Raw genomic sequence first — 13,348 nt, forward strand, 5'->3', positions numbered from 1 at the left:
ACGACTCCAAGTCGCAAACCGGATACATATTTATTCTTAATGGGGGTGCAGTAAGCTGGTGCAGTTCCAAGCAAAGCGTCGTAGCAGATTCTACATGTGAAGCGGAGTACATGGCTGTCTCGGAGGCGGCTAAGGAGGGTGTCTGGATGAAGCAGTTCATGACGGATCTTGGAGTGGTGCCAAGTGCACTGGATCCAATAACCTTGTTCTGTGACAACACTGGTGCCATTGCCTTAGCAAAGGAACCAAGGTTTCACAAGAAGACCAGACACATCAAATGACGCTTCAACCTCATCCGCGACTACGTCGAGGAGGAGGACGTAAATATATGCAAGGTGCACACGGATCTGAATGTAGCAGACCCGCTGACTAAACCTCTTCCACGGCCAAAACATGATCGACACCAGAACTGTATGGGTGTTAGATTTATTACAATGTAATTCACATGGCGATGTGAGGGCTAGATTATTGACTCTAGTGCAAGTGGGAGACTGTTGGAATTATGCCCTAGAGGCAATAATAAATGTATAGTTATTATTATAATTCCTGTATCAAGATAATAGTTTATTATCCATGCTATAATTGTATTGAATGAAGACTCATTTACATGTGTGGATACATAGACAAAACACCGTCCCTAGCATGCCTCTAGTTGGCTAGCCAGTTGATCAATGATAGTCAGTGTCTTCTGATTATGAACAAGGTGTTGTTGTTTGATAACTGGATCACGTCATTGGGAGAATCACATGATGGACTAGACCCAAACTAATAGACGTAGCATGTTGATCGTGTCATTTTGTTGCTACTGTTTTCTACGTGTCAAGTATTTATTCCTCTGACCATGAGATCATATAACTCACTGACACCGGAGGAATGCTTTGTGTGTATCAAACGTCGCAACGTAACTGGGTGACTATAAAGATGCTCTACAGGTATCTCCGAAGGTGTTAGTTGAGTTAGTATGGATCAAGACTGGGATTTGTCACTCCGTGTGACGGAGAGGTATCTCGGGGCCCACTCGGTAATACAACATCACACACAAGCCTTGCAAGCAATGTAACTTAGTGTAAGTTGCGGTATCTTGTATTACGGAACGAGTAAAGAGACTTGCCGGTAAACGAGATTGAGATAGGTATGCGGATACCGACGATCGAATCTCGGGCAAGTAACATACCGAAGGACAAAGGGAATGACATACGGGATTACACGAATCCTTGGCACTGAGGTTCAAACGATAAGATCTTCGTAGAATATGTAGGATCCAATATGGGCATCCAGGTCCCGCTATTGGATATTGACCGAGGAGTCTCTCGGGTCATGTCTACATAGTTCTCGAACCCGCAGGGTCTGCACACTTAAGGTTCGACGTTGTTTTATGTGTATTTGAGTTATATGGTTGGTTACCGAATGTTGTTCGGAGTCCCGGATGAGATCACGGACGTCCCGAGGGTTTCCGAATGGTCCGGAAACGAAGATTGATATATAGGATGACCTCATTTGATTACCGGAAGGTTTTCGGAGTTACCGGAAATGTACCGAGAATGACGAATGGGTTCCGGGAGTTCACCGGGGGGGGGGGGCAACCCACCCCGAGGAAGCCCATAGGCTTTGGGGAGACACACCAGCCCTTAGTGGGCTGGTGGGACAGCCCCAAGGGGGCCTATGCGCCAAGAAAAGGAAATCAAAGGAAAAGAAAAAAAAAGAGGGAGGAAGTGGAAAGGGAGGGGGACTCCTCCCACCAAACCAAGTCCAACTCGGTTTGGGGGGGGGGGAGTCCTCCCCCCCTTGGCTCGGCCGATCCCTTGAGGGTCCCTTGGACCCCAAGGCAAGGTCCCCCTCCCTCCTCCTATATATATGGAGCTTTTAGGGCAGATTTGAGACGACTTTCTCACGGTTGCCCGACCACATATCTCCATAGTTTTTCCTCTAGATCGCGTTTCTGCGGAGCTCGGGCAGAGCCCTGCTGAGACAAGATCATCACCAACCTCCGAGAGCGCCGTCACGCTGCCGGAGAACTCTTCTACCTCTCCGTCTCTCTTGCTGGATCAAGAAGGCCGAGATCATCGTCGAGCTGTACGTGTGCTGAACGCGGAGGTGCCGTCCGTTCGGTACTAGATCGTGGGACTGATCGCGGGATTGTTCGCGGGGCGGATCGAGGGACGTGAGGACGTTCCACTACATCAACCGCGTTCTCTAACGCTTCTGCTGTACGATCTACAAGGGTACGTAGATCACTCATCCCCTCTCGTAGATGGACATCACCATGATAGGTCTTCGTGCGCGTAGGAAATTTTTTGTTTCCCATGCGACGTTCCCCAACAGACTGCCCCAGGTAAACTTTTGAAACCTAAGATACCCTATGTACTACTTTGGTCATCATGGGGGTGAGATTGAAGCTTCATTCTTTTTTTGACGTTTGTATGCATGCCTCGCTGTGAAGATCGGGGAGGAAGAAGATAAGAGGAGAGAAAATACCGCTTCGCTTAATGAGATGGGCCAACGGTTAAGTCACACACATGTGTAGTAAAAGCCCAATTGAATTTGAGCCCATGAGTGCGCCTACACTGTTGAGTCTTGACCTTCCCAATTCCACACATTTTTCATGGACGGACGATCTGAAAAATCGATCACGTGAAAAACTATGTTGATCGTCTTGCTTGAGTGGATACTGCTTGGGCATTTTGTTTTATTTGATTGACCCTGATTTTTGTTTCCATGAAAAGTCCACCCCGGGTAACTTGAAATCCTGGATCCGCCACTGACAACAATAACAACAACAACAACAACAATAACAACAACGAAGCCTTTAGTCCCAAACAAGTTGGGGTAGGCTAGAGGTGAAACCCATAAGATCTCGCGACTAACTCATGGTTCTGGCATATGGATAGGAAGCTTCCACGCACCCCTGTCCATGGCTAGTTCTCTAGTGATACTCCAATCTTTCAAATCTCTCTTTACAGACTCTTTTCATGTCAGATTCGGTCTACCACGATCTCTTCTGACATTATCAGGATGCTTTAGTCGTCCACTATGCACTAGATCTTCTCAAGTCCTGCGCTGGATATGCCTACTTTTGGTACGTGGAAATTCCGTGAGTTAACTATCTTTGCAAAAAAATATAAATCATTTTCCCTAAATTTTCGGTGTGCTCATTACATCTTTTCCTAAAGTTGCCATGTGTTTTAGAGAACAAAACCCTAAATTTGCCATGTGTCCATGGCAACTTGTTTAACATTCGCCATCTTTTCTGTTTAAAGAAGAAATTTCCTAAATTTGCCATGTTCCCAATTACAAATTTTCAAAACTTTTCATCTTTCAGAGAACAAAATTCTCAAACTTGACACGTGTCGATGGCAAGTTCCTAAATTTGCCATGTTTTTAAAGAAAGTAATCCCTATCTTTACCATGTGCCCAATTACGAGTTTTCAAAACCTTTCATCTTTTAGAGTACAAAATTTCTAAGACTTGCCATGTTGGCAAGTTCCTAAATTTTCCATCTTTTAAAAAGAACATAATTCCTATATTTGCCATGTACCCGTTACAAATTACCAAAAGTTGCCATTTGTTTTTGACACAACACTTTTTCTTAAAAAAATTCCATGTGCACATTGCAAATTCCTAATTTTTTTTATCCACATTTGCCATGATCTACAAAGGTGTTTTGTCATGATGTTTTGGACCATTGCATTTTTTTGGGACCATGGTAAATTTTCGTTATGGACCATGGCATTTTTTTGGGATCATAGCAAAATTTACCGGACAATCCATGGTATATTGTCTACCATGGAAAATAATTTTACTATGGCAAAATTTATGGACTATTGCAAAATTATATCGGACCATGAAAATAGAAGTTTTATACTATAGCAAATTTATTTGTTGGACCATGGTCGATATTTTATTAATATTATTTTACACCCTCAACAATTTATTAAGTATATCAAGGTAGTTTTTTGTAGGTAACATTGCACTTATATCATCTAAAACACGGCAATTGTTTTATTTAGATCATGAATATTTTATTTTATTAGATCATTGTAGTTTATTTGTAGGCACCATGGCAATTTCATTATGTACATTATGGCATTTTTATTTTTAAACCATGGTAGTATTATTGTATGTAGTATTGGTAATCTTTCTTGTATTAGACCAATGTCAAACTTAATGATAATTCTGTTTGTCTTAAGTCATGAAAAATAGAAAATCGTTGCAATTTTACTAGGTGCTTGCGTATACTTTTTTTTAACATAGACCATGCAAATTTTGCTAGTTGTACTCAATCATGGCATTTTTCTTTTTGTATGTATGTTTTTGTGTGGTAGTTTAACAAGTAGTATAACATTGCAATTTTATCAGCTAATATATTTTCTTACCTATTTTTAGACATATAGATTCCTAGATTTTGGTGGCAATTTTATTGTAAATATTTTTCTCAGTTTATTAAGTTGGTTTTCTGCATTTGTTTTCTTGGTTTCTACCCGGATGGTCTTTTCCTTTGTCCCTCGTGCTTACATTTTATAAGGGTCGCCTGGTGTTGCTACAAAGGCCCAAAAGGAAAAGCATCCAGGGCTGCTCTTGCCTAGCCCGATTAGGCGAGGGGCCCATTAGGTGAGAGTTCGACAGTCGACACCGCTGCAACGGCGGAACCCTTTGTCGACCCTGCCCCTCTCGCCGAACGGCTCTTCCGCCGACCGATTCTCTCGCGGAGCCCAGGTGCGCCGCCGCCCGCTCCTCCAGGAGGCGGCGCTTGGTGTCTTCCGCCGGTCGATTCTCCCGCGGAGTTCAGGTGCGCCGCCTCCCCATTCCCCTCCTCCGCCCCTTCCCCATCTCCCCCCACCCCCCACCCCGCGCCGCCTCCTCTGCAAAAAATAAATAAATCCCCAATGTCTTTTTATTCACCGGCAAAAAGAATCCCCATCGATGGCGCATTGACCTGGCCAGTCCCCAAAAGTTCTTTGTTTCAAAGGTTGGTTCCGTGTTGCCAGTAGTTCCCGACTCAATCCGTTTTGTTTTTTGTGCATAATCTCAGGTTTTTTCAAGATACGTGGGCTTGGGACGGGCCGGGAACAGCAAGAAATTCAGATTCAGGTAAATACAGCAGTCATTGCCACACCAAAGTTTTCCGGTGGTCAGCATTGGTGGTATTGTTTCATGATGAGATTTATGCGCTGCTCTATGCACATTCCCGTGGTTAAGTCGAGGGCCTTGTTGCATATGTCACATATCATTCAGCAGTATCTGTACTGTAAGGGAAATCCTGTTAAAAGAAGTCCCAATAGATGTCCTTGTTATCGTACATGAAGGGGGCGACGACAGGGGGAGGCCTGGCATCTCTTGATTATGGTGGTTTCAAAGTACATTTCACTGAAACGCGTCTGCTTATAGGATAGCACAAAATCGTGGTAAAGAAGAAGTAAACTTGATAGCCTATGACCCAATCCCATTTTGCAATTCACCTATCAAAGCTCATCTTTCACTAATTTTCCATCTCCACTGAACCTAGGCAAGCTGACAATATTTTCCTGATCAAAATTCCCTAACCCCAATTTGCTTTGGTCTCTCTTGCTAACTAAGCTTTAGGTGACTATTAGGTAAAGATGTAACTAATTGGATGGACATATCATACAATCTATAGATAATAATTAATGGAATGGAGACAAAGTGTAAAAAAAGAACCATAGTCAAAATAATCTGCCTATTTTTACATGATAGACAATTTAGGAACTTAGGATCAACTGTTTGCCCTTGCTTGTAGTATTGCAATCGTAGTAGTAGGATCATGATGCTGCAAATTCCTTTTATGGTCCTCACAGGCCACCCAACGCTTGTGTTTCAATCTTTGTTTTACCTCTGCCTACTTTTTTTGTGAGTACCCTCAATTTGCATCTATCTATATATTAAAGGTATAGAGGGGTTACAACTACAAGAAGATATTCAAAGGTGCCAGATATAGCCACACCACCACCGCAACTAAGGCTAAGGAATGATTCTTGCTTGACTACCATTGCCTACCAACTTTCTCTGTCGGCAGATCTTTGATCTAGTTAATTACATGTGTTGCTGACATGAATTTCTTCTTGAAAACAAATTTCTTTCTTTCTAGTCAAATGGATTGCATGGTGCAGTGGCCGCTTGAAACCACTCCTAATCCCAATGGTTTTTCCAGCCAAATGGATAGCATGATGCAGTGGCCACCAAGTTGAAACCACCCTTAACCTCAATGGGGAGCCAGTATCGGGCTAGGCTCCATGAGGATTGTAACATGTCATGCCTTGTAGGAGCAGACTGTGCAACATCAATCCATCACATGATACAAAACCACACCCTATGAGAGAATACACAAGCGATTAGGAGGTGGTTGATGTCCCGATGACTGCGTGCACAAAGGGTACACATCTTGATGCGGGAAGGGTGGAAGGCCGCATCAACCTGACCTGTCAGAGTCCAACATCGATCCAGCAGTACAGTCCAAGCAAAAAGCATATATTTGAGCGCATCCTAAGGTTTCCACACCAGCCCAATGTACCTAATAGGTAATACCTCAGGCCTACAAGGGAATGTTGCAAGTTCAGTCGTCATTTCTCAACATTGAACTTGATCTGCACTATCACTCTCAACCATATTCACGCGCAAGCCCGAAGCCACAGCGAACACCTCTAGAATGTGTCGAAGGTAGGTAAGATCGGGAACCCTGTCGTAGGCCACAACCCACAAACTTGCCAAATGAGTTTCGTTGGCTATCATCGATGAGGACCTGGGCTAAAGATGCACAATAACAACATAAGTTGCTCCCTCCACCTAGGACCAAAATGAGGACGCGACATCACTTCGAGGAGGAATGACCAAGCCGTCGAATCGAAAGTGCGTGAAATGTCGAGCCTGATGAAAGAGCAGGGAGTTTCTTTATGTGCATCGCCTTGACCTTGTGTTGAACCATGAAAAAGTTTCGGAATGCTATGATCCTTCACAAACGCCCTCTTTTTCGTTACGTGAAGCTCAGGCAAATGAGAAGCAAGCTGTTTCGCCATCATCTTCAATGAGTTAGAGGAGTGAACTGGGCTAACAGGCTGGAAGTCCCTTTGATTTGTCGCCAAATCTTTGGACGTGGCATCAAGGAAGCCTGGATGAGGTGTAATCAGCTCCCTTGAGATGGTACACTTGATCCATAGCCACCAAGAAATCAACTTTGACTGTTACTCAACAATATTGGAAGAACATGTGCAAAAACTTGTCCTGAGTCAGGAGTCTTGTCCTTCTGCAGAGCATGGATCGCGGTTCACACCTCCACAGAGGTAGCTCGAGCTTGGACATGTTTATCACTAGAAGATGCATCTCAGCAGATCAATGCAATTGGCACATTCCACGGGTTCGCCAAGGATGGACGAGAAAAGCGACAAAGCAAGAGCTTCCATCCCTTGCTACGTCGAAGCCACCACACCATCCAATTGAAGCTTAGAAAGGAGTTCACTTAGCAATTGCTACTTGCCAGGATGTGAGAAAACTTCGTGTTAGTGCCCCTGCTTCATCCACAATAGGCGGAATCGCTACCACACGATTGTGCCGTCATGAAAGCCGAGGCCTAGAAACTTGCGTTTGAGCTCATGATGAAGCCGTAACTTTGCGGTCGAAAGCTGATGCCGTTCCAAGTCGGCTCTAGGCGCTAGATCATTGCTTAATGGTTGTCTTTAGATCTTTTTGTGCTACCCTGCATACATTTTGATTATTTGAAACCCTAGTTCATGATAAAAGATGTGACACTTCTAATGTAAGGGTTGGCTATTTAGTTAAATTTGAATGACTGTTTGTCATGCCTATGCGTGTAGTGTCTTGTAATTTGAATCAAGGTGTGCATTGTGTTTCATTTTTGAACTTTTGTTGAAAATTTTGCATGCCAATATATTCATTTCTGTAATTAATTAGTTGATGGACAAATATGCATGTATCTCAAAATTTGAGCTTAGGTGTTGCATCTATCACGTATTGAGGTTTACTTGTTTGCTTGTACTCAAATGAGTTAGTATAGTGCTCCAAAATTTTCCTCGATGTGTACGTTTGTTGTTATACCTAATTTTTGGTATTCCTGTTTTCGTTAAGCAAGATCCAAAAGGAAACTCAATGCTTGAATGCCAAATACCATACTCCCTCCATATGTTCCATATTAGAGGGCGTACCCGTTTTTCCATAGACAAATGGCAGCACTAATTAGTTCTTCTGCTGACTCCCCACGAGCCTCAAGCCACGCGTGTTGTGCCAAAATTAACAGTAGAATATAACATGCATGGTCACCAGCAATTAGCATGCACTTTGTGCAACAATCGGCGGGAATTGCTCGCGTGCATGGCCACCAACAACCAACAGGTCGTGCAACAATTAAGGGGGATTGGTTAATGGTGAAGTTAATGAGGTGCTAATCGAGGGGTGGTGCCAGGGCGAGAACAACTCAAGCACACATGGATAGTGGGGCAGGTCAAGGAAAAGTGGATCAGTGAGATAGTGCAACCTTTTTTAATAGGAAGGGCAACAGCAAAAACAACCCTTTAATATGGGATGGAGGGTAATAATTAGTTAGGCATGTCTAACTGAAATTAAATACCCCATCCATTCCAGAATATAAGGTGCATCGGTTTTCGTTCAAGTCAACCTTACGTGTGTTTGACCAAGATTGTAGAATAGAAATTCAACATCTACTATAGAAAAGAAATAAAATATGAAAATACTTTTCATGTTGGATCTAATGATACAAGTTTGGGATTGTTGATATTGATACTTTTTTCTAATAACTTGGTCGAACATGCACTTGTTTGACTTTTGAAGAAGTTAATACATCTTGTCTTCTGGAATGGAGGGATTATATATTAGTTAGATTGCAGTCTAGGAAAGGCAAAGGCACTGATTTGTATCTAGTTTCTGTTCTAAATTGACCAAATAACACATAACACTTTTACTTGCTTGCATAGGTGTTACATATCTTACAAGATTTCTAGATCATAAATTGTACACTTTCTTCCTTGGATAATTTGGTACTACTTTTGGGAAGATAGAAAAAGAAATGAATTGATGTGTGACTGATTTTAGTTAGGCAAGAACCATGCGTTTGCTAACTGTCTAGGAGACAATGGTAACATATCTTCATCTTTAGCTTCAGGGTGATCCTTGCTTGATTGCTCTGTGAAGGGGCGAGGAGATGAAGCAAACGAGGGAGTTTAGAAAATGTCGTGCAAGATATTTCCTACCCTGGCATCCCTAAAAAACTAATCGTTAGATGTACTTCATGTGGAATTGCCTCGCCATGGTGATGTATCTTTTTTTGACTCTTGTCCCCACCTTTCTTCTGAACATTCCACAATGGAGTGATTGTTTTTCCAGACTTGTAGTAGGCCCTCTTAGTTAGACTCTTCTTGGAGTTGCTTGAGTTCTTGTGGTGTCTTGGCCAAACTTATTATCTCTTCCATCATTGTTTAACATATTGTGAATCTTTCGCTAAGATGTCAACTGGCCTTCATACCATGGGAATCCATTTACGTTTATCATCTTGTCTTAATGCTTGGTATTCGATGCGGAGTTCTTAGTGTGTGATGTTGAGGCCATAAGCTTTTCCATACCTTGCATTGTTAGCTTGTGGGCGATAATTCTCCCAAGCACCTTCATGGGAGTGAACTTGTTGAAGTTGTTGCGATCATGAATGAGCATGCCCAAGTATTGCTCATGATAGAATTATTTATTTATGTAGTTTAGTATTGATGTTGAGTATGCATTTTATTTAACTTTATTGAGTGTGTAATTCTTAATCTTAACACAACTTTTTATTGGTGTAGTTGGGTGGCTCGGAATGGACCTAATACTTCCGTTTAAAGTTGGAGATGCCGTAGAAACAAGATCCTATAATGTTGGTTATAGGGGTGCATGGTTCCGTTGCAAGGTACAATGTGCAATTTCTTAGACCATTGATTGTTCATGTATGTAAATACATCTCTATAGTACGTTTTGTCAAATTACTATGCATACATATTTGTGAAAAATTTGTGAAAAAAGTTTCATACATGACACTTTCCTAAATTATACTACCTATGTTCCATAATGTATTGCATACAAATTTGTGAAAAATTAAGTTTGGTAAACTTTGACAAGTTTATGTATAGTAAAAAGCGTCTAAATTTGTGACACCAAATATATATCATCAGATACATCATGAGACCAACTTTGATATTGTATTTATTTGGTTTTAGTAATGTTGATTTTTCTCAATAAATTTGATCCTATATAAGGTTGGACATATAAAAATAGTAAGCTATATGCTCTATATTATGGAACGGATGAAATATTATTTACTTTTTGTGGTCACTATGACACATTTCATAGTTTAATAACTTAATAATGTACCTATATCTCTGTCTTTTACCTCATCGGAAAAGTACTCCCTCGCTTTGGGTTTATTAGGCCCCTTTCCAAATCTTGTTTTGAGATTACAAGGCCCTTCATCTACCCTCCTCTCTTTGGGTTTATTAGGCCCTTCATCTATCCTCCTCGTAACTGCAGTGGTATTTACTCAGTGTCTCTCAGTTTCCAAATTGACATTAACTCCCTTGCACTCATGCAAGCCATTTTTGCCTCGCTATCAGTGTTTTTGGCATCAAATCACACTAGTCCTCTATCTTCTTGCTTTGCCTTGGTACTAGTGTTCTTTCAAGAAGGGCCTTGTAAACTCGAACGTGAGGAGTATGGTCAAGACTATTGATTCAACTTTGGCATTCTCATATTTTGTTGTGTTTGTTAATTTGCACTATATCTTCAGTATTTTTTTCATGCCACATTTGAGTTTAAAGCTGCAACTCCAAAATCTTTTGTTTGCCACCATCCATTTGTTGATATCTCTTGCTATGCGTGTAATATCTCAAATTCAAACGCCGCTTTTGCCTTTAGCTTATCTTGAAATCATTATTTTCTCTCTTGCTTATGTATTGTAGCTTGTCCACGTGGCAATGGTAGGAGTTCCAAGTAGTAAACCATCATTAATAAGATTAGATAGGAGTAAATAGCATAAAACCACCACAATCAGTGTTAGGGTTCTGGAAAATCACCACATCTCAAATTCGTTTCCAATACCATTGATATTGTGCTATTTTTTTGCAAAAAACACTGATGACACAGTTGGTTAATTACCACGTTTTTGACGGGTTGAGCGTAGTCATTAGGCAACCAATGCATGGGATAACTATTGTTGGGCGATGGACATTACATAGACGTTAGAGGCATTCTCTCAAATACTTGCATGTGTTGACACCGCCAGAGATGGTCGTAGTGTGCGTTGGTCATGGCACTTTCCCCATGGTCAGTTGGGGTCGAGCACCATCCAGGAAATGCTCGACATTTTCGCCACCAGCCAGAAGCGTTGTGTCTTGGCTGAACGACACCAACTCCAAGTGTGCGTTGTGGAAGTCCACTTTTTCTTGTGGTTGCAGCCAATAACCACCCTGAGCCAAACCACCATGTCCATTAGCTTCACCTTGCGTTGTAGAGCCTCCCTCCAAATTAATTGGTTGTATCGGTGTGGTTCGACGGCATGGTCTTCATCTTGTCCGTCACTTGGGACCTCTAGAACCTCCTCCAGTTCACCTGGGCTCTGGTTGTAAGGTTCGCGACCTCCTCCATTCGCGACCTCCTCCAGCCTGTGACAGCCACCTCGTCACACAATCGTGCTTGGAGTTGCGTGCACATGCTAGCCGCTAGCATGTCGCGCCAACTGATGCGGCGACCCCGATGTTCATGAGTGTTTCGCCGAGTTGTCCTACTTTAGATCAACCAGGTATCCGGTGGCTACTAGTTTTCTACATGTGTGAAGCTACCTAGCCTAAAGGATGCATCAACGTTAACTTTACGTGCATGTGTCTTCTAGGTTGTTTGGTCTGTGTGCGCGTGGTGCTGTGGCTGTACCCGACAATATCATGGCGTGCGGCTACGACACATCCTACCTTCGGGGACCGAGGCCAGTGTGTGCGGTCAGCAACACGTCGCAGTCGCCAGGGTTTTGTGAGGGGGAGGTCAAAGACAAGAGGCTGCGACGACGATTTGTGGAGGAAGAGGGAGGCTTTGAAGGATGGGAGCCCTGCCTCACCAAACATCTTGTTGGTGACTTGCTCGGCGGCGACGCCCTTAGCTGTCGTGAGCTCATTGGGGACATTCTTGATGGCATATGCGACGGGATGATCGACATGGTGTGGTCCACCTCGATGGCATAGGAGACGATGATGAGGGACATGCCATCGGCATGTTGGTGGTAGGGAGGAGTAGCTCATGCTCCAGTAGCAATTACATCGACATGCACACAAGCTATTCGAGGAAATGTTGTAGAGAGCAAATGGTTTGAGAGGAGGGTTGATTTTGATGAGTGGGCCCCACACCCAACTTAACGGTCAATACAAACGGAGTTGACATTTTGTGCCATGTTCGTGCTGACATGTGGGCCTGACTTATCATATGCGCAGTCAGAACTAAGCAACTGTGTCATCACTGTATTTTTGTGAAAAATTAGTACAATATCGGCGGTATACGGAACAAAGTCGAAAAACGCTAACCCAAATGTGGTGGTTTTATGCTATTTATTCGATTAGATAGACACGCCTAAAGCTGAGGATTCATATTTTCATGCCATATCTTGGCCATATGTATAACAACATGTTCAACACTTGGTACTTGTAGTGCTTGACAAAGCGTAGTCCATAGTGGCTGCCTTATCAAGATCAGACTAGATCTCAGTAAATAAATATCTCACGAGTTTGGTTGGTACCTTGATGATTGACAATGGACTACCAAACATGAGGATGACACCCTATAGAGCAGAATTCATAAGGTACCATGACTTTCCGTTGGCATAATCTCCACCCTAGAGGACCAAGGCACAACTCATGGTAGCTTTGACGTGGACATCTAGCAGCTGCATTGAGATGCGTTCTTCCGTATGTCATTGACGTGAGCCATCTCTTAGTGGTGTGGTTTAGTTGGGGTGTGTGTGTCTCTACCCGATAGTTAGAACCATGGTGCTCGGGGCTACTTTACAGTCTTCTGTACAACAACAACAACAACAACAACAACAACAATAAATCCTTTAGTCCCAAACAAGTTGGGGTAGGCTAGAGGTGAAACCCATAAGGTCTCGCGACCAACTCATGGTTCTGGCACATGGATAGCAAGCTTCCACGCACCCTTATCCATGGCTAGTTCTCTGGTGATGCTTCAATCCTTTAGATCTCTCTTTACGGACTCTTTCCATGTCAAGTTCGGTCTATCCCGATCTCTCTTGACATTATCAGCATGCTTTAGCCGTCCGCTATGCGCTGGGGCTTCTGGAGGC

General features: G+C 42.8%; 1 protein-coding gene across 4 annotated transcripts in view; it reads left to right on the plus strand.

The window, feature by feature from the left end:
* The first annotated feature begins 4,646 nt into the window (after window positions 1-4,646).
* LOC123445391 overlaps window positions 4,647-13,348 on the plus strand; it is a 34,173-nt gene continuing 25,471 nt past the window's right edge. The window contains exons 1-3 of one of the 4 annotated variants that reach the window (XM_045122369.1): window positions 4,647-4,786; window positions 5,030-5,088; window positions 9,816-9,919. In XM_045122369.1, the coding sequence (XP_044978304.1) occupies window positions 9,830-9,919 (90 nt within the window). In that variant the 5' untranslated portion in view covers window positions 4,647-4,786; window positions 5,030-5,088; window positions 9,816-9,829. The remainder of the gene's footprint in view (window positions 4,787-5,029; window positions 5,089-9,815; window positions 9,920-13,348) is intronic. The other 3 variants (XM_045122366.1, XM_045122367.1, XM_045122368.1) reach the window with 3 other exon arrangements.

Source organism: Hordeum vulgare, chromosome 3H (genome assembly GCF_904849725.1).
Source record: "Hordeum vulgare subsp. vulgare chromosome 3H, MorexV3_pseudomolecules_assembly, whole genome shotgun sequence".
NCBI lineage: Eukaryota > Viridiplantae > Streptophyta > Magnoliopsida > Poales > Poaceae > Hordeum > Hordeum vulgare.